This window comes from Vipera berus, assembly GCF_964194415.1.
Source record: "Vipera berus genome assembly, chromosome: 6".
NCBI classification, from domain to species: domain Eukaryota; kingdom Metazoa; phylum Chordata; class Lepidosauria; order Squamata; family Viperidae; genus Vipera; species Vipera berus.
The window spans coordinates 3,637,136-3,664,164 of record NC_138208.1 but is presented as its reverse complement, the minus strand read 5'-3'; the positions used below and the strand labels follow the sequence as shown (position 1 = coordinate 3,664,164).

The 27,029-nt window shown below is 42.8% G+C and overlaps 1 protein-coding gene across 1 annotated transcript in view; it reads left to right on the top strand.

Moving 5' to 3' along the window:
* Positions 1-27,029, top strand: part of RELN (reelin) — a 345,250-nt gene that overhangs the window by 121,567 nt on the left and 196,654 nt on the right. The window contains exons 4-7 of the mRNA XM_081331294.1: positions 12,224-12,294; positions 15,676-15,708; positions 18,694-18,772; positions 21,731-21,827. Of these exons, the coding sequence (XP_081187420.1) occupies positions 12,224-12,294; positions 15,676-15,708; positions 18,694-18,772; positions 21,731-21,827 (280 nt within the window). The remainder of the gene's footprint in view (positions 1-12,223; positions 12,295-15,675; positions 15,709-18,693; positions 18,773-21,730; positions 21,828-27,029) is intronic.

The window sequence follows — 27,029 nt, the reverse complement described above, 5'->3', positions numbered from 1 at the left end:
AAGATTCCCTTCTCCCTTCTCCCAAAACCAACAGACCAAGTACATCTGTCTGCCTTGCTCTGTTCTCAGCGAATTCCATCTGACAGGTAAATTACGTGCCAGAAAATTTGCTTCTCTTTCTGGGTTAAGTCTAAGATCTGTGGAACTACCTGAAACAGCCACAAGTCATAAAAGGGCCAAGTTTGAAGACCTCTGCACTTCTGGGATATTCTTGATCCTGTTTCTTGCAGCAAATCCTTAGGGGCCTATACAGTTTAAGCAGAGTAGAATAAATGGTTTTTCTGTTTTTACAATTAACTTCCCATGAATCAGGTCCAGACATAAGATCCTTATGGATTTTTTGCCATATATATATATCAACAGACGATTTATAGTTTTGAAGATTAGATAGGATATCGAAAGACAGGAGTCAGGCCATAAGAGAGAGGTCAATTTGTAATCGTACTTGTAACTGTTGTTAAAGGTAAAGGTAAAGGTTCCCCCGCACATGCGTGCTAGTCGTTTCCGACTCTAGGGGCCGGTGCTCATCTCCGTTTCAAAGCCGAAGAGCCAGCGCTTATCCGAGGACGTCTCCGTGTGGCCGGCGTGACTAGACGCCAAAGGCGCACTGAACGCTGTTACCTTCCCACCGTCGTGGTCCCTATTTTTCTACTTGCATTTTGACGTGCTTTCGAACTGCTAGGTTGGCAGAAGCTGGGACGCGTAACAGGCGCTCACTCTGCTACGTGGCACTTGGGATTCCACCCGCCAAACTGCCGACCTTCTGATCGACAAGCTCAGCGTCCTAAACCACTGAGTCACCGCGTCCCTAACTGTTGTTAAGAAGGTTCAAAATCGCTTTATAGTATTTTCTTTCTTTTTTTATTTTTCTGCTACTATTTTTTCCCCCTTTTTTGCAGCTTTGGTTTTTTTCTTTCACTTTTCTTTTTTTATATTGATTTTCTTGCTTTTTTTTCTGCTACTCCTTTTCTTTTTGTACCTTTAGGGTGTTTTTTTCTTTCGTTCCCCCCCCATTTTCTTTTTACATTCTATTTTAGCTTGTAATAATCTTGTTCTTAAGGGGGTGTGATGGCTCAGTGGTTAAAGAGGCTGAGCTGATAGTTGAGGTTCGAGACCCCAGCACCACGTGATGGGGTGAGCTCCTGTCCCTTGCTCCAGCTCCTGCCCAACTAGCAGTTTGAAAGCATGCAAACACGAGTAGATAAATAGGTACCACTTTGGTGGGAACGTTATAATGTTCCATGTGCACTTGGTGTATAGCCGTGCTGGCCACTGGGCCGCATGGCTCCCTCGGTCAAGAAATCAAGATGAACACCACCTCCTAGAGTCGGACAGGACAGGACAGGGAAACATTTACCTTTATTTTAATGTTATTCTTGTACTTAACATTTTCTGTAAAATTATACAGTTTAAAAAAATAACGTACCTTGAATCAGGGGAAAGAGAGAATTGGTTGGATTACATGGCTCAACTGAAGCAGACCGTGGAATGAGAACAATTAACCAGAGGAACAACCTGCCTCCAGAAGTGGTGAATGCTCCAACACTGGAGGTTTTTTAAGAAGAGACTGGACAGCCATTTGTCTGAGATGGGATAGGGTTTCCTGCCAGAGCAGGGGGTTGGACTAGATGACCTCCAATGTGCCTTCCAAGTCTGTTATTCTATTCTATTCTATTCTATTCTATTCTATTCTATTCTATTCTATTCTATTCTATTCTATTCTATTCTATTCTATTCTATTCTATTCCATTCCATTCCATTCCATTCCATTCCATTCCATTCCATTCCATTCCATTCCATTCCATTCCATTCCATTCTATTCTATTCTATTCTATTCTATTCTATTCTATTCTATTCTCTATTCCATTCCATTCTATTCTATTTTATTCTCTATTCCATTCCTATTCTATTCTATTCTATTCTATTCTATTCTATTCTATTCTATTCTATTCTATTCTATTCTATTCTATTCTATTCTATTCTATTCTATTCTATTCTATTCTATTCTATTCTATTCTATTCTATTCTATTCTATTCTATTCCATTCCATTCCATTCCATTCCATTCCATTCCATCCCACCCCATCCTATCTGCACTGCCTTTCCTTCTGCAGGCTCTTGGCGTAAAACCAACTCACAGCCTTGTGTGTGAGAAATGAACAGTTGCATGGACCTACCAGATACTACATTTGACAGTCTGTTGAGTTATTGGCTTCATGCTCTTGGCCTGTTTCCCAATCCAGATCCTTTCTTTTGTAAATACTATTTTCCCCCCTCTTAATCTGCATTCATAAAACGGCTCTCTGTTTATTTATTTATTTACTTATTTTTTGATCCTTCTTTCCACTCCACCTCAACTCCCCTTAACCCGATGAAAGACATACATTTTCCTTGGAAAGTCTTCTGCATTCGTCCCTTGGCCAGATTTTTTTTAAAAAATAAATATGACGGGGATTAATGCCTTGTCTAGAATGAGATTATGTAAACTGTTGTTGCTATTTAATTAATACAGTAGATGAAGGGCAGCGAAGAAGCCTTCAATTCATATCCCTGTTCGGCAATATATTTCATGCTGACCTTGAGCCCGGCTTTGTTATTCGGCTTATCTGCCTCACAAGCCAGGAAAGGCTAGCAGAGAGGAAAGAAGAAAAATAAAAGATGGGATATTAAAAAAAAAAAGTCTTATCACCACCATTGTCACCATCAACATCTGATAGTCAAAAGCGAGTCAGAACTACAGATAGTCCTCTGCGTACGACGGCTCATTTAGTGACCCAAGTTACAACAGCCCTGAAAAAAGCAACTTAGGATGACCGATTTTCACACGTACGTCCACTGCAGCCATCCCCGAGAACACGTGATCGAAACTGAGGCGCTTGACAACGGACTCATAGTTATGACGGTCGCAGTCTCTCGGGATCACGTGATCTGCTTTCGTGAACTTCTGACCGGCAAAGTCAGAAGTGAAACCAGATTTCACTTAGCAGCCGTGTTACTAATTTAACAGCCGCCGTGATTCAACTTAACAACTGCGGCAAGAAAGGTCATGAAATGGGGGGGAGCTCACCTAGCAAACATCTCACTTAGCAGCATAAATGGGCTCAATTGTGGTCGTACGTCGAGGACTACCTGTATCTGGCTGTCTCTTAAATAATAATAATAATAATAATAATAATAATAATAATAATAATAATAATAATAATAATAATAATAATAACAACAACAGCAACTTTCAAATCATGTTTACGTAGCCAATAAATACTGTATCTTGTTTTTACAATGCACACTATTAATTTTTAGAAAATTGAAGGGGAAAGGAAAGGAAAGGAAAGGAAAGGAAAGGAAAGGAAAGGAAAGGAAAGGAAAGGAGATTTCCTATGCTCCATTAGCTTCTCACAAGGAAACTCAATGGGAAGTCAGCAGGAAGTTGGAAGCTGCTCTGGTTCCCACTACTTTTATGCCCATTCCTGGTCATTCTGTTTCTCTATTTAAATAAGGAAATATCTCTGAAATCCCGACCCAATGGATCATGCCTATCTAGTGTGTGTGTGTGTGTGTGTGTCTTTGTCTATGTACGAAACGTCACAATGCTGCAATGGTTCAGTGGTTAAAGACCCTGAACTTGTTAGCTAGAAAGCTGACAGGCTGGGTTCAAGACCCGAGTGTCGAATGACGGGGTGAGCTCCTGTTCCTTGCTCCAGCTCCTGCCCATCCGGCAGTTCAAAAGCATGCAAATGCAACTAGATAAATAGGTACCACTTCGGTGGGAAGACGATGGCATGCGCTAGCGTGTACAGTCATGCTGGCTTACATGACCACTGAAATTGTCTTCGGACAACCCCGGCTTCCTCGGCGGAGAAAGGAGTAGAGCAAAGTTGGATGAGGAAACCGTTACCTTTTGATGAAATGTATAACAAAGGCAGTCGAATTCCTCTAGCTTTGGAGGAGCAACATTTGCCGTTGAAGGCTTTGTAAACTTTTTTTAAAGCGTATTTTGGTTTTGAAGAGTAATCAGTTTGGCCGGATTGAATTCTGCCAAGACCCATCTTAGTCGCAGGAAAAGTGCGTGCTTGCTTCTTAGGGAAATTGCCCAATAGATAGATGTCATCTCGGAGATAAGTGTAGTCGTTTCCAGCAAAATTTGTTCCAAAGTGAATTTATTTATTGCACCGTTCTGTTAGTCATTACGAAGGTAAGCAGAGGTGAGATTTCGGCCTGTGTGGTAATTAACCTCAGTGGGACTGAACTCAGCATTTTTGGAATAAACACGATGTTTTGTCATCCTGAATAGCCTCGAAGTGAAATGATGTGGATACATTAAAGCGAGGTTATTATCGGTGTTATGAAGGTGCAGATCTGGCCTGATAATTTAAAAACTTGTTTTTGAACAGATCGGTAGCTTTTATTTACAGCGGCAATGCTTTTGCATGCAACTTGTGCTTTTTAATACCAATTTCCTCAAAATATTTCTTTCACGCACATTTCCTCGTGACCTTTTAAAAACATCCATGTCCAAACTGCTTGATTTTTAAAAGATAAATTTCCCCGATGTGTTCCTTTCTTTAAAGAAAACACAGCTGTTTCTACATGTAATTCTAGGATAAGTATTTCCAACTGCTGTTTTTCAGTACACAACGTCCCCGGATTTTTATTTTTCAGGTGCATCTTTCACAAACGGATGTGTTTTGCGTACTAGATGACTTTTCAAAAGTGTTTCAGTATGTCCCGTAGTGGAATCTGTTTTGTTCCCTCTGAAATATCCACCGTCATCAAGATTCTTGGTGAATTTTCTTTTCATACACTAATAAATAAATATTAGAGTTGGCTTATGAGTCTTGTTCATTAATTATTACTAAATTAATATTTAAAAACCCAACATATTTATGAGACAGTATATATACAAAAGCCCACAATATTGATGAGGCAAGGCTTTGTTTTTAGAATAAAGATTTTCCCCTAAAAAAATATAAAGAATCTTAGCTGTTGGATAGAGGTAATCTTCAAGTCACAATTGGTCAGTGTGAGGATTCCCTTGGACCAGGGGCTCAGGAACCATGTTGTCTCAGGAATTCTGGGAGTTGAAGTCCACAAGTTATAAAAGGGCCATGTTTGAAGAGCCCTGTGGTAGATGGTCATCAGAGGCAGCCCCACTGCCATCGAGGCTTATCGCCATTGATTCCTCCATGACTTCCATTAATTGCTGCAGTTTTTTCCCCCCAAGGTCAGCCAAGCTGGTAACAGCACCACGTCTCGTAGCAAATTCCAGAATTTAAAGTCAAGTTGTTGTTGTTTTGTTCTATTCAAGGGTTCATTTTCATTGAGTAACCTCTGGTTCTGGAGATATACATGTACATATACGTATATGTATATGTATATGTATATGTATATGTATATGTATATGTATATGTATATGTATATGGAGCCTTGGTGGAGCAGTGGGCTAATGCCTCCTTAAGTAACACCAGCTGCCTGCAATTAGTGCAGGTTCGCATCCCACCAGGCTCAAGGTTGACTCAGCCTTCCATCCTTCCCAGGTAGGTAAAATGAGGACCCAGATTGTTGGGGGCAATAAACTGACTTTGTAATAATGCCGCTTTGGGGTGTGTGTGTGTGAAAGCCCTAATAAGCAGGCATATACATAGAATGAAGGCTACTGCTAAGCTTGTAAGCCGCCCTGAGTCTTCAGAGAAGGGCGGGATATAAATGGAATTAAAATAAATATATATATATATATATATATATATATATATAAGGTAAAGGTAAAGGTTCCCCCGCACATGCGTGCTAGTCGTTTCCGACTCTAGGGGCCGGTGCTCATCTCGATTTCAAAGCCGAAGAGCCAGCGCTTGTCCGAGGACGTCTCCGTGGTCATGTGGCCGGCATGACTAGACGCCAAAGGCGCACGGAAGGCTGTTACCTTCCCACCGGAGTGGTCCCTATTTTTCTACTTGCATTTTTACGTGCTTTCGAACTGCTAGGTTGGCAGAAGCTGGGACGAGTAACAGGAGCTCACTCTGCTACGCGGCACACGGGATTCGACCTGCCAAACTGCCGACCTTATGATCGACAAGCTCAGCATCCTAACCCACTGAGCCACCACGTCCCTTTATTTATATATACATATATATATATATTTGACCAACAGTAGCCAACTTAACTGAATTATAGCGTATGAACTATGAGCCATCCTTTCTGTCCTCCACATGATTGCTCCCAGGATATTTGACAGTTAAATCATCCAGAATAATGACATCTGTTTTTGTATTGTCGATAATAAAAACTATTTCCTTCTTCACAAAGGAAAATTGTGCTGAATTTATCCTCAAATGATTAAACGCCCAATTACGGCAATGCTGTAGTACCTGCAGGTGTACTTCATATCTCTTGCACTTCGAAGAAGTGAAAAATTCATTTTCTTGACTCATTCATATTTTTCATTATTCGGAAAGCTTTCCTTTAATCCGACGTTATAAATAAATATTCCTTTTTCTTGATTTGTTGCCGTAATTTCTCAGTTTGTTGTTCCTTGTAGTTGGCGACGTTTATCAAAGGCCTACTAGACTTCGCTGCAAGTAGGAAAAACGCAAAAGGCTTTGCTCACCGTCCTTTTATTTATAGGGCCATTTATAACTCAAATAACTTTATTGGGGACATTAACTAGCAGAAAGAAAGAAGAAAAGAAAACAGTATTCAAATATCCAGAACATCAACAAATATGTCAGGAGGAGCGATACATAGAAAAACAAGCAAAAACCTTCGTTCTCATTAGTTAAAACTAATAAAATTAGTTTTCATTTTATTTTGTGCTTAATGGTGGTTGTAAGTTGAGAACTACCTGTATGCATGTGTGTGTGTGTGTGTGTGTGTGTGTGTGTGTGTGTGTGTGTGTGTGCGTGTGTATGTATGTATGTATGTGTATGTGCACGTTGGCTGAGGAATTTTGGGAGTTGAAGTCCACAAGACATTAAAGGGGACTTCAACTCCCAGAATTCCTCAGCCAATGTGCCTGGCTGAGGAATTCTGGGAGGGGTCTTCAACGTGCTTGGCTGAGGAATTTTGGCAGTTGAAGTCCACAAGTCATTAAAAGGCCAAGTTTGAAGACCCTTCCCAGAATTCCTCAGCCAAGCACGTTGGCTGAGGAATTTTGGGAGTTTATTTATTTATTTATTTATTTTAATTCCATTTATATCCCTCCCTTCTCCGAAGACTCAGGGCGGCTTACAAGCTTAGCAGTAGCCTTCATTCTATGTATATGCCTGCTTATTAGGGCTGAAGTTGAAGTCCACAAGTCATTAAAGGGCCAAGTTTGAAGACCCTTCCCAGAATTCCTCAGCCAGGCACGCTGGCTGAGGAATTCTGGGAGTTGAAGCCCACAAGTCATAGAAGGGCCAAGTTTGAACCCCCCCCCGGCTTAGAATATGAGCAGGATGAGAAGACACCCCTGTTTTCTTTCATTCTCTCCTTCACCCCTCCACTCTTAATGCGGAAAATCTTTGCAAGTGGAATCTATGCATCTGGAGTCAGCGGTTTTTAAAAAAACACTACATCCAAGACATCTCTCTGTGTTGTGGAAAATGGAATGTTTACATTCCCCTAGACAAAATGTCTGCCATGTAACTCCCACAAGTTCCATTTTTTTGGTCCTTGTGGCCTTTGCTCTTGAAGAGACAAAAACCCCATGTCTCAAGAGAGCCCTTACATCCTCCATGAAAAAAACGTATTGCCTGTGTGTTCATAACAAGGATCACATACCTCAAGTATCTCCGTATGTCAACATGTCTCGGGGAATGTGGCCAACGAAAACTCCACAGCAATGTGAGGAGGAGGCCAACACCTCTCCCTTTTCCTCCCCTCTCTGTATTGGGGTGCAGTAATCTTTTCCAGTGAAGACTGCCATTTCAATATAGATCGATAGGGACCTCGGAGGTCTTCTAGTCCAACCCCCTGCTCAAAGCAGGAGTCCCAGCTCCCATGAACTCAAGGGGGGGACTAGATGGGAAGGGGGACACTTCAAGGGATATGAAAGTTTACTCCATCTCTGTTGTTGCTGGAATTGGGCATGTCTAGTGTAATGAAGAGAAGGACGAGGGATGACACGATAGCAGTGTTCCAGTATCTCAGGGCCTGCCCCAAAGAAGAGGGAGTCAAGCTATTTTCCAAAGCCCCTGAAGGCAGGACAAGAGGCAACAGATGGAAACTCACCAAGGAGAGAAGCAACCTGGAATTAAGGAGAGATTTCCTGACAATCAGAACAATTAATCAGTGGAATGGCTTGCCTTCAGAAGTTGTGAAGTTGCAACACTGGAAGTTTTTAAGAAGAGACTGGAGAGCCAATTTGTCTGAAATGGTATAGGGTTTCCTGCCTGAACAGGGGGTTGGACTAGAAGACCTCCAAGGTCCCTTCCAAGTCTATTATTAATCTCAAAAGTTGAAGACTCAACGTTTGACCCCAAGAAAGGAAATTAAGCCACACAAATGACGCCAATATGGTATAACCCTCCATATAGAGCAAATAAGTCTAGTCTAGTCTAGTCTAGTCCAGTCTAGTCCAGTCCAGTCTAGTCTAGTCTAGTCTAGTCTGTTCTATTCTATAAATTAAAAGGAAACAAAAACAAATAAAGTGAAAGGGCAGGCTTGATGGATGACTAGGTCTTTTTCTGATGTCATTTTTCAATGTTTTTATATATTGAACCTATTGAAATTATTTTTAAAAACTCAGGTTAGGTTTTAGCTTTGCAGTCTATCATCCAGCTTTACAGTCAATGAAAAGAGATGCTCATTGTTACAATCACTATGTGGTAAAGCTATTTCCCTTTAAAATGGCTCTAAAGGTATTGTACCAACCCGTAACCAGGGTTTAATTTTCAGATCATGAACCTCTCTATATTTGGCTGTCTTATTTTTATTATTAGCCTCGTACTTTGTGCAGTGAACAAATAAACGATCACAGAACAAAAATAAAAGAAAATTTAAAAATGCATGGGGTTTTTGTTGCACTATGAGGTATGCTATGATCTGCTTGGAAGAGAGGTTTTATCCCCTCGGGCAGAATGGATGACTCCCAAACACTTGGCTTTTTCATTCAGAAACTCACCCTTTTAATTGTCGTTTGGCAAGCTCACCTACAAGGGAACGAATGAACGAGTGTGTAATTGTTGGTATTTCTACATTCCCTTGCGGGAAGGAAAAAGCGTATGGCATTCAGAGGCGGACCGGTTTGCCTTCAAAATCAAAGCAGCTGTTGTAATTTGGCCATAACCGATCACCACAACCACAGCCATTTGTTGAGCTTGTGAGAGGCCAGGAATAAAGACTCTTGGGCTGGCTGGGTAGATCAAATAGAGTCTTAGTCAAACTGAATTGCGAGAAGAAGACGGTTAAATAAGTAGCGGTGGCTCAGTGGGTTAGGACGCTGAGCTTGTCGATCAAATGGTCAGCAGTTTGGCGGGTCGAATCCCGAGTGCCGCGTAGCAGAGTGAGCGACTGTTACTCATCCCAGCTTCTGCCAACCTAGCAGTTTGAAAGCACGTAAAAAATGCAAGTAGAAAAATAGGAACCACTACGGTGGGAAGGTAACAGTGTTCCATGCGCCTTTGGCGTCTAGTCATGCCGGCCACATGACCACGGAGACGTCCTCGGACAAGCGCTGGCTCTTCGGCTTTGAAATGGAGATGAGCACCGGCCCCTAAAGTCGGAAACGACTAGCACGCATGTGCGGGGGAACCTTTACTTTTTTAAGGTCAAAAGATAAAAAGTAGAAATACCAAGGGACACCGATAATGATTGGGTTGGACAATAGCAGCAGCACTTAAGTGTCAATGCTGCAAACATTGACATGTTTTTGCACTGACAATGTAAGAGACGGCCTTTTGTTTAAACTGCTTCACTTTGAATCTTGAAGGGAGGGAATTTTCTGTTTTGAGAAGATTAGAAAGCCGGCTGTACAGAATGGGAGGAGAGACCTCATATGTAAAATTAATTAGATAATGTGATTTATGACATGTAGATAAGGGCGGGGAGTGTGTGTGTGTTACGATGGGTTTGGGGGGAGGAGATTTCAGATTCTGGCATCCCTCCATGAATGCCGATGTTTCGTTTCATTACTAAGACTTTTTAAATAAGTAATATGCCTGCAATTTGTTTGATTTGTCTCATTCATCAGAACCATGACATTAAGACTTATATACCGCTTCACAGCGCTTTACAGCCTGCTCTAAGCGGTTTTTCAGAATCAGCACATTGCCCCCCAACGATCTGGGGTCCTCATTTTACCGACCTCAGAAAGGTAGAAAGCTGAATCGACCTTGAGCTGGTCAGGATCGAACTCCTGGCAGTGGGCAGAGTCATCCTGCAATACTGCATTCTAACCATTGAGCCCCCACAGCTTAGATAGCAAAAGCAATAACACTTAGACTTATATACCGCTTCACAGTGCTTTACAGCCCTCTCTGAGCGGTTTACAAAGTCAGCCCATTGCCCTTAACAATCTGGGTCCTCATTTTACTGACCTCGGAAGGGTGGAAGGCTGAGTCAACCTTGAGTTGGTCAGGATCGAACTCCTGGCAGTGGGCAGAGCCAGCCTGCAAAACTGCATTCTCACCACCACGCCACCAATCAAAGGTTTTAGTCCTGCTCGAGGCGTCCAGAAGTAGTTGCCATCTGAATGAAGCAATGAGTATAAAGAGGAATGGGAGAGAAATGGATCTTCCCTTTGCTCCATGTACAGAAGACTGATCTGCTCTACACTTCTCTAGGCTACGTGTTCATGTGAATGAGATCCCTTGGAGTCTCCCTATGATCTCCTCTGTACATTTAGTCCTTGACTTATGACCACAATCGGGCCGAAAATTTTGGTTGTTAAGCAAAACATTTGTGATGTGAATTTGCCCATTTTTATGTCCTTTCTCAACACAGTTGCTAAGTGAATCACTGCGGTTCTTAGGTTAGTAACCCGGTTGTCAAGTGAATCTGGATGTTGTGATTCCTCGCCAGCCAGTGGATCTGGCAGCTGAGTCTGAGGAGGAGGAGGAGGAGGAGGGGCCTGGAGTGACATTAGAGTCAGAGGAAGGCTCTGAGGAGCTCCAAGACTTACAGTCGGACGAGGAGCCTGGCCCCTCTACTCGTGCTCAGGCTGAGACACAGCTGTGCTGGGAGCCTGAGTTCAACAGTGATGAAGCACAGCTGGGAAATATCCCGGATGCACGAAAGCGCCGGCAAGAGAAGCGAGTAGGACAGAGGAATGCAATGGGGCAGCTCCAAAGGCAAAGGAGAAGGCATTAGGAAGCCACGCCTGGGCTGAATTATAAAAGGGAAGGTGTGGGAGGTGTTGGTTGCTGAAGGCAACCGTTCGTGTTGAGGATCGAGTTTCTGTGGACTGGGTTTGTTTGCCTTGGACACTGACTCAGGTCTGTGAGAATAAAAGGGGTTGGTTTTTTCTTGCGGTTCCTGCCTGTTTCTTGGAAGAGGGGTTTCTCCTTGTGAGCGTAACAAGGACTCACCTAGGCTGGGACAGAACACTGGCTTCCCCATTGACTTTGCTTGTCAGAAGGTCGCAAAAGGGGATCACATGACTTTGGGACACTGTGACCGTCATAAATACGAGTCAGTTGCCAAATGTCTGAATTTTGATCACGTGACCGTGGGGGATGCTGCAGCGGTCATAAGTGTGAAGAATGGTTATAACTTTGCACCGTCACTAAATGAACTCTTGTAAGTCAAGGAGTACAGAGGTACAGAGTACCTCTGCATAAAATTTTGACTTTTGACTACTTTCAAAGAAGGGAAGAAACAAGAAAACGAACTAGCCATCTTTTGACAATGGCTATATCCCAACCATTTCTTCAGTTTTAAGAAAATAAAACTTAAAGATGTCCTTCAAAGGTTGGGGTTTTTTTCCCCCTTAATACTACAGGACAAATTTTCTCAACCAGCTCTAAGCTCCACTTGTTTTTCAACTGCCGTAGTGTTTATATTCCACTCCATGTAGACTAATGTTTCCCAATTTTGGGTGGTTTTGAGATGGGTGGACTTCAATTCCCAGAATTCCCAGTCAAAATAGCCATTGCTAAGAATTCTGGGAGTTGAAGTCCGTATGTCTCCCAGTTCTCTTAAGTTGGGAGACACCGGTATAGATTGTGTTTCTTTACCTGAAAAAAAAAATATTTTTTTCCTGCCTTTTAGTTATGCAGTTCTGTTTTGACCTATTTCTTTTTTTTTATTTCTAGGGCAACTGCTATGCACAGGGGTGAAATTATATTCAAGGATGCCTTAGCCCAGCAGTTGTGTGAACAAGGGAGTAAGTGTCTATTTATTTATTTTTCTGTAATTTTAACTTGCACTAATTGATGTTTTGTAAGTTGGTCAAGAAACAGCACCTCCCAGTTGTTGCTGGGTTGTTGTTGTTGTTTTTTTAAACTGGGATGAGTGTAGAAATATCCAGAACAAAAAGTCTCATCTATTGTGTATTATGCCTTGAGTGTCACTTAGAAACAAATCGTGTCAGTATTACAAACAAATGCCACAATTCTGATTAAAAGGAAATCAAGATTAGTTCACACCAGGGATGGAAAAAGCTACTTCCGTTCACATGCAAAGTTTTATTATAAATTCATTTATAGGTGTGTGTGTGTGTGTGGGGGGGTGTTAGATAGTTTAGAACTACTTAGTTAAATATTACAAAGGCTTACGTACAGAGAAATGAATAGAAGCGTAGCCAAGAATAATTGCACCTGTTCATCTTTAATAAGCATTGATTGGTTCTCTTTAGATTTGGCTTTAAGGACTGAGCAAATGAAGCGTGAGTTCCTCGGGGGATTTTTGCCTTTATTAAAAAAAAAAGCAAAACAGAAAGAAAGGGCTATGAATAATGGCTTGCAAAGAGATGCGTGTGGTCGCTTACGGAGACTCGGACAAACATAAGGAGTCTTTTTTATTTATGAAAGAAGAAGCTTTATGGGAACTATCCCATGTGCTTGGAAAATAGTTCTTTTCATAAGTGAGAATCACAGCATCCCTGCAAACAACTGTCACAATCTCCATGGTTTGATCCCTTGTTACGGAAGTCATCATAATGACATATTTTTTCAGTACTGATGCGAACATTCCCATGAAAGAAACTTTTAACCATTGGAGATCTTCCCGGTTGCCCATAGTCTGTAATACCACTTTACAACGCCTGGCTAAGGCCACGCTTGGGAATACGGCATCCAGTTTTGGTCACCACAATGTGAAAAAGATGTTGAGACTCTAGAAAGAGTGCAGAGAAGAGCAACGAAAATGATCAGGGGACTGGAGGCTAAAACATATAGGGAACGGTTGCTGGAATTGGGTATGTCCAGTTTAGGGAGGGGGGACATGATAGCAGGGATCCAATATCTCAGGGGCTGCCCCAAAGAAGAGGGAGTCAAGCTATTCTCCAAAGCGCCCGAAGGCAGGACAAGAAGCAACGGATGGAAACTAATCAAGGAGAGAAGCAACCTGGAATTAAGGAGAGATTTCCTGACAATCAGAACAATTAATCAGTGGAATGGCTTGCCTCCAGAAGTTGTGGGTGCTCCAACACTGGAAGTTTTTAAGAAGAGACTGGACAGCCATTTGTCTGAATTGGTATAGGGTTTCCTGCCTGAGCAGGGGGTTGGACTAGATGACCTCCAAGGTCCCTTCCAACTCTATTATTATTGTTAATCTCAAAAGTTGAAGACTCAACGTTTAACCCCAAGAAAGGAAATTAAGCCACACAAATGACACCAATATGGTATAACCCTCCATATAGAGCAAATAAGCCGCTGTGGGAGGCAGGTTTCGTTCAAATTTAAGAAGACTATTGAGATTGGTGAGACAAGGACATTAGGTGAGAAGGTTGGATCATTACGCTCCCCAAGAAAGGAAATCAATTTATTCTAACTTGAGAACTCAAGACTCTCTCACCTTCTCTTTTTCCAAAGATGTTATTATGTGGTTTAATTCATTTTCCCCCCAAAAAAGTAAATAAACGAAGGTTAAGGTTGTTTACGACCATGTCAAACTAAAAATTAAACCTCCACTCCATTTTCCCAGATCAGAGTTGGATTTAAAAGAAAGGTTGGGGTTGTTGTTTTTTTGAACGGGTAAAATTCTAACTTGAAGATACAGTACTGTGAAAAATGGATTAAAAATTTAAAAAAAAAACCAAAACCCTGCCTACTGTTTTTTAATACCAGAAAACATCAATTTTATATAATATTCTTGCTGTGTGACATTTTGGGGCTTTATTTAAAATATATGAAGGTCAAAACTGCAGCTTACTGGAATAAAATATAGCTCGCAACGAAGAAATATGAAAGTAATGTTCATCCTCCGTTTAATGGTATCTTCATAATTTTTGAGATGACGAATTAGAATTTGAAATTAGTATAAGATACTCGAGGCGAAGAAATTGGAAGGTTCTTCAGACACATTCAAAAAAAGCAAGAAAGGAAGTAACTTTAGCATTCAGTTTTATCATCCAGAAGTTAAAAAAAAACTTAACTTTTGATACGTGCTGCTCAATCTTACAAATAATTTATTTCAACTAAACGTAGCCATGACTTCTAGAGGAAATATTTTTTTCCACTGTGCTTATCCTATATAGGAAAATCCCAATGAAATATGGGCAAAAAAATGTACCCAATGCAGATAATCCTCAATTTGTGAGGCCTGAGCCCCGAAATTATGTTGCTAAGTGAAGACATTTGTTAAGTGAGTTTCCCCCCATTTTATGACCTTCCTTGCCACAGTTGTTAAGTGAATCACTGCAGTTCTTAAGTTAGTAACACGGTTGTTAAGTGAATCTGGCTTCCCCATTGACTTAGCTTGTCAGAAGTTTGCAAAAGGGGGATCACGTGACCCCAGGGCACTGCAAATTGTCATAAATATGAGTCAGTTGCCAAGCGTCCAAATTTTGATCACCTGACCATGGGGATGCCGCAGGGGTCTTAAGTGTGAAAAACAGACATAAGTCACTTTTTTCAGCGCCGTTGTAACCTTGAATGGTCCCTAAACAAACTGTTGTAAAGGGAGGACTACCTCTAGAATAAAAAGCAATCCAGCCAGATATTTGCACATGATCCTAACAAGGTGGAACAATTGCAGTTCAAATAATCGGTGACCCAAGGAACACTCATGATTGTGTCAACGCTGCTAACATTGGATGTTTTTGCATTGACAACAGATGGAGATGCAACCATTTTCCTCTTATGTTTTACTCTTAGAGTTAAGAGTTAGATGATGCAGTGGGGAGGAATGTGCATGAGAGTTTAGCTAGACATAACAATACTGAACCTAGTGTGAGAACCAAGGTTATCGAAATAAGAGATTATAAGAATTGGCAGGCTGGAGAACTGGAGGGGAAGCCTGCATTTCAAACTAATTGGAGAATGTGATCTACAGGAGCTTTTTATATCCAGATGGACCTCAAATCCCTTTTTCTCCTTCTAATCTGGATCCTTGCACAGCCTAAAATGGGTATTAAAATAGACCCAACTTTATGCAACGTGACCAACTTCCTTAAATGAAGATACACACTTACGCCTCTCCACTTTTTGAAAGCTTTGCCTCTTTCTTCCAACATTTTAATTGGTAATGCTTAAAGTGAGCTACAGTCAAAGAGCACTATGGGGAAAAAAATCTGTTTATTTTCTTTTTTGTTCTTCTTTCGCAGGTCCAACCGAAGCTCCCCTGCATCCTCTTCTAGGTATGTCAATAAGTTATTGTTCTGGCTTTTTGAGATGGCAGTTCAGGTTGCCCAATTTGAAACACTTGAATTATTGCCTTTTTAAAAAAATAATATCCCATTTGAAAACATTCACGAAGGTCAAATCAATCAATTTTTATTACGGTCACAGAGCAGGGTTGCAAAAATGGAAACATAAAAAAAACAATAGTAATAGTAAAAACGAAATAAAAGACAGACAGACAAAATAATATATTGCAATTGGTGGTGGAATTGTCAGCGGGCGCTTCAGAGTCTTGCCAAATTTTGCATAAATTTGCATACGATTTACAACAGAATTTGGCCACGTGTAGAGAAACTACTTTTGCACTGATCTAAGAAGAGTCGCTGCAGGTAAAAGAGATCGGTGTTTCCCGGATATTTTATTAGATCAGGTGCTATAAATTGAGCCTGTGAGTTCTTATAGGCCCAAAAGAATGGAAAGAAAAGTGGGTACGTTTAATAACTGCACGGATGTGTATTCCAGCCCCCACATTTACAGCCACTCAAATCTCTTTCCCCCCCCCCCAGGTGCATAAACTGAGCTTTGATAACGCAACAGGGGGTTGCAACTGTGTTTCTGGATTAATCCCAGATTGCACTGGAAATCATAACGGAGCTTTTTCCAGCCTGTTGGTGGGTCCCTTAAAAAGGCTTCTCAAAAGACAGAACAGATGAACCGAACAGATGGCTCTCTGACTCTCACAAATATGTTTGTGTTCATTTGTTTACGACTTTGGCCCCGTGGAGACTGGGATTTCATTTTTGGCAAGGGTGCCTGACCGTGTGGGCGAGGAAGAAAAAAACTCAGCCGGCAAAAAGCGCGATCGGGGCTTAACAACTCCAATGTATTTAAGTTGTTGGCTACGATGGAAACATTCTAAGACAAAACGTGGGTTTTTGAAAAGTGGATGGCGTGTAGGTTCTGTCTCCTCGTCTCTGTTAAATGAGATTGAAATAGATTTATTGCTGAGCTTCAGAAGCCATTTCGAGGATGATAACCCAAGCTGACTCTCATCTCATCTGAGGCCAGAAACTCTGCAAGGGTTTCTGTGGTACGGTGATGATGGATGGTGTCCCATCAAGCCATTTTCAAGCCCTAAATAGATTTTTTTCCCCTCTGGGAAAAATACTGCATTCTAGCTACTGTGCCACCCTGGCTTCTATGGCATGGCACGATGGCATATTATAGCGTGATAGTTCAGTATCTCGTAAGTCACTGATTTTTCTCTCCCAGCCTACGTGAGTCCTTGTTATGCCCACAAGGAGAAACCCCTCTTCCAAGAAACAGGCAGGAACCACAGGAAAAAAAACAATTCCTTTTATTCTCACAGAGCTGAGTCAGTGTCCAAGGCAAACCAACACAGATTCACAGAAACCCGATCCTCAACACAAACGGTTGCCTTCAGCAACTAACACATCCCACACCTTCCCTTTTATAATTCAGCCCAGGCGTGGCTTCCTAGCTTCCTAATGCCTTCTCCTTTGCCTTTGGAGCCGCCCCATTGCATTCCTCTTTCCTACTCGCTTCTCTTGCCGGTGCTTTCGTGCATCCGGGATTTCTCCCAGCTGTGCTTCATCTCTGTCCAACTTAGGCTCCCAGTACAGCTGTGTCTCAGCCTGAGTGCTAGTAGAGGGGCCCGGTTCCTCGTCCAACTGTAAGTCTTGGAGCTCCTCAGAGCCTTCCTCTGACTCTGATGTCACTCCAGGCCCCTGCTCCTCCTCCTCTGATTCAGCTGCCGGATCCACTGGCTGTGAGGAATCACATGACTGATCCAAAATCATCGTGGGGGTGATAGATGGAAGAAAATTAATAATAGAAGGCAAGAGCTAATTGTTACTGTTCATTTCCAAACTGTGGGGGTAGTCCATAAACGGTTTTTTTAAAACCTCAAAATCTCTGTTTATAGAAGTCAACTTTCATTCCACAGCTTCAGACAGACACAGTTCTCTAGATCAGGGGTCCCCAACCTGTGGGCTGCAGCCCACTACCAGCCTGTGGCCTATTGGCCACGGGACAGGCTGGCCAGTGTGCAGACGTGTGCGTGGACTCATCCCCACTCGCGCTAGCACCACACCCGTGCGGCCTAAAGGGGGCTCAGCGCGGCCTAAACAGAGCTTGCCATGGCCTAAACGGGGTTCCGTGTGGCCTAAACGGGGCAGGGCTAGCCAGTGTCACGTGGGCAGTAGCGCTGTCCTGTTTGTGTCACGTGCGTGCACGTAACATGCTTCCCCTTCCCTTTCCCTCCACTCCACCGATTGAGAAAGGTTGGGGACCTCTGCTGTAGATGGCATGGATTGGACCCAGTAGAATTTACACGTAAATAAACGTTCCTCACGGAGGAGAATGTTACCAACTCAGGGTCAAAATGCAAGGTCCTTGGGGGTCTCTGAGCTTGGTTGTTTCCTTGCAGACGTTTCATTACCGAAGTAGGTAACATCATCAACCAAGCTCAGAGAGCACTAAGGACCTCGCAAAGAATCCTCAGTTTTACAGGAAAGGCTCGGCTATTCTTCCTATTCGTATTTAACGTTCATATTCAGTGCTTCCTAGTCAAAAACCAAAAAGCGCCTCAGAGTAAGCAGAGGATCCACAGACGACAACTTTTTGTAGTCTTAAGCCAACTATATCTTTCTTTATGGAAAGGCACAACAGGAGGACAGCTGCGGGATTCCAGGAAAGGAGTCAGAAGTTGTAGTCAGTAAATTAATTAGTCAATTACATAGATTCCTCTCCACATATTAAAGCCCCTTTTCATCTTTGAAAAGCTTCACAGCCCTAAAATAGAAGGATTTTTTTGGAAAGGTTTTTTTCCCCAAGAAATGGAAACAAATGCTGGGTGCTTGAGCTGCTGTCTTCTCTTTGAACTGCATCCTCATTGCATCAGGATTTAAATAAGAGAGATTAGGCACACTGGACAAATTTAATTTGTCTCAATTAGATTTGTTCTTTTTTCTTCATTTCAGCTGAGATGCACAGCGACAGCATCATATTACGGGATGATTTTGATTCTTACCACTTACAAGGATTGAATCCTACGATGTGGTAGGTTTGGCTGCGTTTCTAAGATTTATTTGGCAGAGACAATTATAGAAGGAGGCTGCTCAACGTTTTGCGGTGTGAAGGACGGAAGGTGGAAGAGAGGGAAGGGAGAGAAGGAAGGAAGGGAGAGAGGGAGGGAGGGAAGGAAGGAAGGGTGGGAAGGAAGGTGGAAGAGAAGGAAGGAAGGAGGGAGGGAGGGAGGGAAGGAAGAAAAGGAGAGAAGGTGGGAGGGAAGGAAGGAAGGAAGGAAGGAAGGAAGGAAGGAAGGAAGGAAGGAAGGAAGGAAGGAAGGATAAAACAGCAGGGTGGAAGGTGATTTTGACCCTTGACTAACCAACGGATTTAGCCCACTTTCAAAATGTGTTGAGCTTTGCTGCTCAGTGGATATAAAACTTCGCTCTGTTTTGACCTTCTTGAACAATTTCTTGATTTCACTAGAGGAGACACTCTTTCCCGTAGCACTGCGCTTTGGGAAAATAAATGTTTCCTTACTGGGCATTGTTTTTAACGCGAGCATATCTGCAGCCTCCTCGTCTTGGCTCGTCCTTTGACGCGCTCTCTTGATGCCATCTGTTGCAGGGGCATGGTGCCTCTTTATTAACCGGTCAAGGCTTTTCCGCAGAGTAGTAGCTGTTTGCGCAGTCATTTCAGCAGAGCCTTGCTTAGTCTCTGCGTCAGCCCCAGAACCTCATGCGCTTAATAGAGGCTTTCTTCTCTCAATGCCTGCAACAAAAGCCACTGATAATCGTGCTCCCGTCAAACTTCATACAGATGGCAAGGATCAAGGAAGCCAGGATTAAACACTCCCCATTAAGGTTCTGTAATGCTGGCGTTAGGGGAAAATCTGGAATCTCGAAAACCACAAGCAGCATATCCAAACTTCATTGATCAGTGAGTTCATTAAGACGGAATCTCTTGGAAGGGTTGTGTTATGAATTACTGTGTTTCTTGCCAGCTGGACTTGAGTTGCTGCTTGTGAGATAAGCAATTACTGTAATTAACTGGACTGAGTTGCTGTTTGTGAGATAAGCAACTAACACGCTCTTCCTATCTCTCCATCGTACACTCCCAGGCTCCCCTTACAACTAATTAGCAGAACACCTTCCGCTGAGTAACCAACCAGTCAAAATCAGTTGTCTCCTCTTTGTATCATTGCCATCAAGTTAAAACCTTTCATTTCAACCAAACCAAGCGCGGATGTGTTGTCTAACTAAACCACAACGGGCAAACACGGCATGCAGACAAGTGTAAAACTGGGAGATTTTCTGGAAGATAATCAGTCTGACGAAACCCTTTAGGACAGAAATCTGACTTGTATCACTGTGTACGTAGCGGCAAAGCCAAGGGTATTTTTTTGCTCTAGCATTAGGCAAGCTTTAATAATTAAGCAAAACCACACAGAAACACACGTCTGATTGTGAAGATGTTGGATGGACCGCTAGCATTGAGTTGCTCGTCAATCATGGAGGCACATGGGTTGGCTTCACTCCAGTCACCCTTTCTTCTCTCAATCTTCTTCACAAGGTTTGTGTTGAGGGTGAAGCTGGAGTTTTAGATACGCCACGTGTAATCCATTATATTTTAAGAGAAGAACCTGGACATGTTGCAGTTGAGAGAATGTTGTTCACTTCTTTTAGCCCTTAACACGATATTGTGTCACGTCTTGAATAGGACAGGGAAAGGTTTTCTGGGTTTAATATTTTCAACTGCAATAGAATAGAATAGAATAGAATAGAATAGAATAGAATAGAATAGAATAGAATAGAATAGAATAGAATAGAATAGAATAGAATAGAATAGAATAGTAGAATAGAATAGAATAGAATAGAATAGAATAGAATAGAATAGAATAGAATAGAATAGAATAGAATAGAATAGAATAGAATAATGGAATGAAGAATAGAATAGAATAGAATAGAATAGAATAGAATAGAATAGAATAGAATAGAATAGAATAGAATAGAATAGAATAATGGAATGAATAATAATAGAATAGAATAGAATAGAATAGAATAGAATAGAATAGAATAGAATAGAATAGAATAGAATAGAATAATGGAATGAATAGAATAGAATAGAATAGAATAGAATAGAATAGAATAGAATAGAATAGAATAGAATAGAATAGAATAATGGAATGAAGAATAGAATAGAATAGAATAGAATAGAATAGAATAGAATAGAATAGAATAGAATAGAATAGAATAGAATAGAAAATAGAAAATATGGAATGGAATGGAATGGAATGGAATGGAACATAAAAGAACAGAATAGAATAGAATATATGGAATGGGATTGAATAGAATAGAATAGAATATGAAATAGAATAGGATAGAATAGAATAGAATAGAATAGAATAGAATAGAATAGAATAGAATAGAATAGAATAGAATAGAATATATTTATTGTCATTGTGTAGCTCACAACGAAATTAAGTGCTGTCGACTGTGCACACTACACAGAAATAAAAACCACAAATGAGAACATACATTATATACACACATCCTTCACATTCTATTCAACGTTGCACTATCCCTAACATTGCACTTCAGTGTTGCACTATACAGTGGTATTTAATATAGTTACAGCTCTGGGATAAAAACTATTTTCCAGCCTATTTGTCACATCACGTAGACAATCATTTGTTCTTCAGCTAAAGATTTGTAAGCAGAACCTTCCCTTTGAAGCAACATAGCGCTCAAGACAACTCGACTCTGCTCCAAGCGATGGAGCATCCACAACTTCGGAACGCCTTGCCTCCGGAGGTTGTGGGTGCTCCATCACTGGAGGTTTTCAAGAAGAGCCTGGACAGCCATTGGTCTGGAATGGTCTGTAGTCCGGTCTCCTGCTTGAGCAGGGGGTTGGACTAGAAGACCTCCAAGGTCCCTTCCAACTCTGTCCTTCTGTATACTACCTTCTTCTGTCGTGCTTCCAGCTCACTTGAGCTCTTTTTCCCTGCAGGTTTGAATGCAGCAACTGTGAGGTTGGAGACCAATGTGGTGTCATCATGCACGGCAGTGCTGTCACGTTCTGCGAACCGTACGGGCCCAGAGAATTGGTAAGTGTCTGCTAATCTGATTGGTTTATGAGGTCTCGCTCTTTGAATATCCTAAAAAAAGGTAAAGGTAAAGGTTCCCCCGCACATGCGTGCTAGTCGTTTCCGACTCTAGGGGCCGGTGCTCATCTCCGTTTCAAAGCCGAAGAGCCAGCGCTTGTCCGAGGACGTCTCCGTGGTCATGTGGCCGGCATGACTAGACGCCAAAGGCGCACGGAACGCTGTTACCTTCCCACCAGAGTGGTCCCTATTTTTCCACTTGCGTTTTTACGTGCTTTCGAACTGCTAGGTTGGCAGAAGCTGGGACGAGTAACAGGCGCTCACTCTGCTACGCGGCACTTGGGATTCGACCCGCCAAACTGCCGACCTTCTGATCGACAGGCTCAGCGTCCTAACCCACTGACCCACCGCGTCCCTTATTTGAATAGCCTACCTGGTGGTAAAAGCTCTTTTCTCTTACATTCCTCTTTATGTGGACGGTTTTATAGATCTGCCTCTTTTCCTTGGTCCTCAACACGTTTGTCTTTCCCCCAAAATGTTAAACTTGCTTTCCCCCGTCCCCACTTTGTGAAAGAAATATTTCCTTTAAATCAGGGGTCTTCAAATCTGGCCCTTTTTATGACGTGTGGACTTCAACTCCTGCTGTAACTGCTGTGTGTTGGATCCTGCTGTGTATGTTTATTGTTCCTTGTGTATGACATTGTAGATGGTGTAAGATAAACCACCGTTCAGTACAAGCCACTGTTTACTGTGTTTACTCCTGGGTTATCTCGGCGCAGTGAGACTGGGCACGCTCTGACAATAACTCAACCCCTGCCGTGATTCGCTTAGCAACTCTGGCAAGAAAGGTCACAAAATGGGGCAAAACTCACTTAACAACTGTCTCATTTAGCAACGTATATTTTGGGCTCAATTGTGGTCGTGACTCAAGGACTACCTGTACAGACCCAATGTTCATTGAGTTCACTCAGCATATGCAACAGGCTTTGAGTTAAACCAAGGAAGTGGAACTTTGGTGAATATATTAAATTAAGGAACAGTGGTAAAACGATTGTATTTTCCCATCCAAGGTTGTTGCAGAAGTGGAAATACATCAGCACAGGCAGTTTTAGTGGCTTGAGCTGACATCTCCTTTTAATTCATAGCAGTCAGCTGGAAGGGAAGGACCATCGTGCAATGATTTGCATTCAATATTTAATGTCCTACTTCTTCTAAATTAAAAGATCTCAGAAAATGTTCCATCCAGGATGAAATTGACAATAATTCTTAAATTGGGTCCGTGGCAATGCCAGGATTTGCCTCCTGGCCAGATTTTCGAAGAGCAAAAATTATACTGACTTATTTCCTTGCTCGTGTTCTCAATGATTAAATAGTCTCTCCCTAATGTTGGTTGGTTTCATTTTATGTGACATTTTAACCTTGTACGGCGCTTTTTCCCCTGCATTGAAATACCTAAATATAATCTCTCTTTCAGCTTGCCTTAATGACACCAGATTTACTAGCAAAGCTTAAGTAAAAAGTGTTCCACTTGCCTAATTTTTGCACTTCGTAAGTGCTTCCTCGCAATAAGTATTTCTTACTGTACATATACAAATTATATGAATTTGTTAGAAATTGTTGGTAGGAAATTCTAGCAAGGAGGTGGTTTTGGACCCATGGAGTGATGGTACTCATGTTTCTTTATCTGCTCATGAACATGCCCCAGTAGTCATGACTTTGTTGCATCTTCATGATGTTGCCTTTAGGTCTTACCTAATTCATACATGAGTGTCGAGTGCGAAAAACCAGGTCCACTAGTGAAGGTCCAGGTAAACCGGTTTATTGCTAAACACCTATGCGTGGGAATCTTCTCAACTTCTTCTCAGCCATTGCTTGGCTTGGTTAGCTAAGTCTCAAAGGAATTCAAGAGAGGTTGGACTTGGTTCATTTGTGGCAATGTAAGAATTCTAGGCTGATCCCTCTTTTGACTCCACCCTCAGATTTTGCCACTTCTCCTACAACGAGGCAGCATAAAGTGTTTTTTTTTAGTGTCTGTGTGGGTCCTTTGAATCAGTATTGACTCCTGATAGCATAGCTACCTGGGCTGGTCCCTTAGCAAGATTTCAGAAGCAGTTTGCCTTTGTCTGCTTCCGAAGGCTGAGTGACTGGCTTGGAGGTCCCCAACCTTTCCAGTTTGGAGGCCTGGAGGGAAGGGGAAGAACAGGCAAATTTGCATACGCCCACCCATGTGTGCATGCACAAATGGGCTGCATGCATCACAGCGCCACTAGCACCTGCACATCTGCGCAAATGGAGCTGTGCTAGTGCCCGCACAGAGATGCACATACCCACAGCAGCACTGGTGATGGTGCTAGCCTGCACACATGTGCAAACAGGTTGCTAGTCCCCGTGCGCATGCACAAACTGGGCCACTAGTGCCCTGCACAACAGCTAACCCCCTGCGCGCACTCACCAGCCATTTCTGTGGCCAACAGGCCACAGACCAGTACTGGGCCATGGCCCACAGGTTGGGGGCCCCTGGCCTAGCTGACTTTATGCCTAAGGAGAGACTTCAACTCCATTTCATGCATGATGTCTCATTGTAAGTTCCTGAGGCAGTCAGGATTCAGATCTGCCTGGGTTCTGTTGGCCACCAGACGCTGTGGGCAAGCTTTCTCTTCTCTGGCCACTGGTCAGTATTCTCCATAGCCATTTTGGCTTGAGATGAAGCATAGGTGGGCACCCCCTCATTTCTGAAAGGCCTGTCTTCCACGGGTTTCCTCAATGCCCATCTCCTTTTAGCACACCCATTTAACACAACTCTATGGTGCTGCAAAACCAAGATTATGGCATCCAGCCCTCTCAATTCCTGGCAAATAGATGGGGAAGAAATGGAGGTAGTGACAGATTTTATTTTCCTGGGCTCCAAGATCACTGCAGATGGGGACTGTAGCCAAGAAATTAAAAGACGCTTGCTCCTCGGGAGGAAAACCATGGCAAATCTAGACAGCACACTAAAAAGCAGATACGTCACCCTGTCAACAAAAGTGCGTATAGTCAAGGCTATGGTCTTCCCAGTTGCAATGTATGGCAGTGAAAGTTGGACCATAAGAAAGGCCGAGCACCAAAGAATGGAGGCCTTTGAACTATGGCGCTGGAGAAGACTCCTGCGAGTCCCTTGGACTGCAAGGCGATCAAACCGGTCAGTCCTAGAGGAGATCCACCCTGACTGCTCTTTAGAAGGCCAGATCCTGAAGTTGAAACTCAAATACTTTGGCCACCTAATGAGAAGGAAGGACTCACTGGAGAAGAGCCTAATGCTGGGAAACGTGGAGGGCAACAGAAGAATGGGACGACAGAGAATGAGGTGGCTGGATGGAGTCCCTGAAGCAGGAGGAGTGAGCTTAAATGGACTCCAGAAGATGGCAGAGGACAGGAAGGCCTGGAGGAACGTTGTCCGTGGGGTTGCGAGGGGTCGGACACCACTTTGCAACTAACAACAACATTGTGCTACACGGAATCTATCGGCTCTCAATTGCGAATGGGGAAAGAGCTGAAGTCCAGACTTTCAGTGAGATCTCCGACTGTCTGAGATCACGATTTCTGATTCTCCCCCACCTGTGATCAAAGAGGACAAAGTTGGGAGTCGGGATAAGAGAAAGATGGAGACAGTGATCGCATGGACTTGAATTGCTTGGAGTAGGAAATCTCACTGAAGGTTGGAGCAAGGACGAGATGGACCTCAACTATTTTCCCATCAGCAGTTGAGAGCTTCTCGCTTATTGGGAGTTTGGAAAATCCAGAAATCCAGACCAGGGTTCATACAGGTAGAGAAATCCGACAGACGTGACCAGAAGCTGTGGTGAATTAAATTGTTCATCACAAAGTTCTGAGAGCAGCTACACCCCCTTTTGTACCTTATGGGGTGTGGCTCAATGACTCAGCTACTCCCTGGCCCTCCTACTCAACCTATGTTGCTGCAAATGCTTGGCCCTGTGTCTTTCTCAAGGATCTAGCCATGAGTCATCTTCACTAGACTGTATTTGCTGCAGCTGCTCAAGCTCCCTCCCAGCCTGGCTACTCCCAGGCTGCTCCTCTCGGCCTTGGAGATGGAGGAGATGGAGATGGAGGAGATGGAGATGGAGATGGAGGCCTTGCCAGAGAGGAGGGCCCCGGCAAGGGAGGCTTTGCCAGTTCCTCCCCATCATCCTCAGAGTCCTCTTCCTTGGTTAGGACAGGCGCGGGGGTCGGGGCCACAACAGTATCAGGGTTCTCCAACCTTGGCAACTTTAGAGACTTGTGGACTTCAATTCCAAGAACTCCCATGCTGGCTGAGGAATTCTGGGAATGAAGGTCCACAAGTCTTAAAGTCACCAAGGTTGGAGACCCCTGGATTATATTTAACAGTTTTGTAATCTCACCAAAGACTCTGTAAGGCTGAAGTGCTTTTGAAAGGGGTTCTCCTTGAGTTCCTCTTTCCTTGGACCGTGATGCCCACAGGGTTCCAGAGCAACGTATAAATTGATACAGCAAATGAAAGTCCCATAGTCAGTGAACACAGTTGGATTGGCAATAGCTTGGTTACCAGGAACATGTCTCGCGATACGGCTGCACATGTTACACTTCCTTTCTTCATCAGTAATTAAAGTTATTTCGATGTTTTGAAAGTGGTGTGATAAAACAGCAATTGCCAAAAGGTCGAGGGAAGACACAATGTCAGGCCCAGCAAAATCCAATCCCATACAACTCGTTATTTGCTTATAGTTGATAGACAGAATCTTGCGAGGCTAAACCTAACCTACTAAATACTGTACATCCTGGGAGATTTTAGAACAGGGGTCTCCAAACTTGGCCCTTTGATGACTTGTGGACTTCAGCTCCCACAATTCCTCAGCCAGCGTGCCTGGCTGAGGAATTCTGGGAGGGGTCTTCAAACTTGGCCCTTTGATGACTTGTGGACTTCAACTCCCAGAATTCCTCAGCCAGGTATGGTGGCTGAGGAATTCTGGGAGTTAAATCCACAAGTCCGGGGGTCTTCAAACTTGGCCCTTTGATGACTTGTGGACTTCAACTCCCAGAATTCCTCAGCCAGGCATGCTGGCTGAGGAATTCTGGGAGTTGAAGTCCAACAACTCATCATAAGGGCCAAGTCGAAGACCCCTGTTCTAGAATGTGACTTTCCTGAACTACCTTGAAGGGTGAACACGAGGATACTGGATTAAGGGA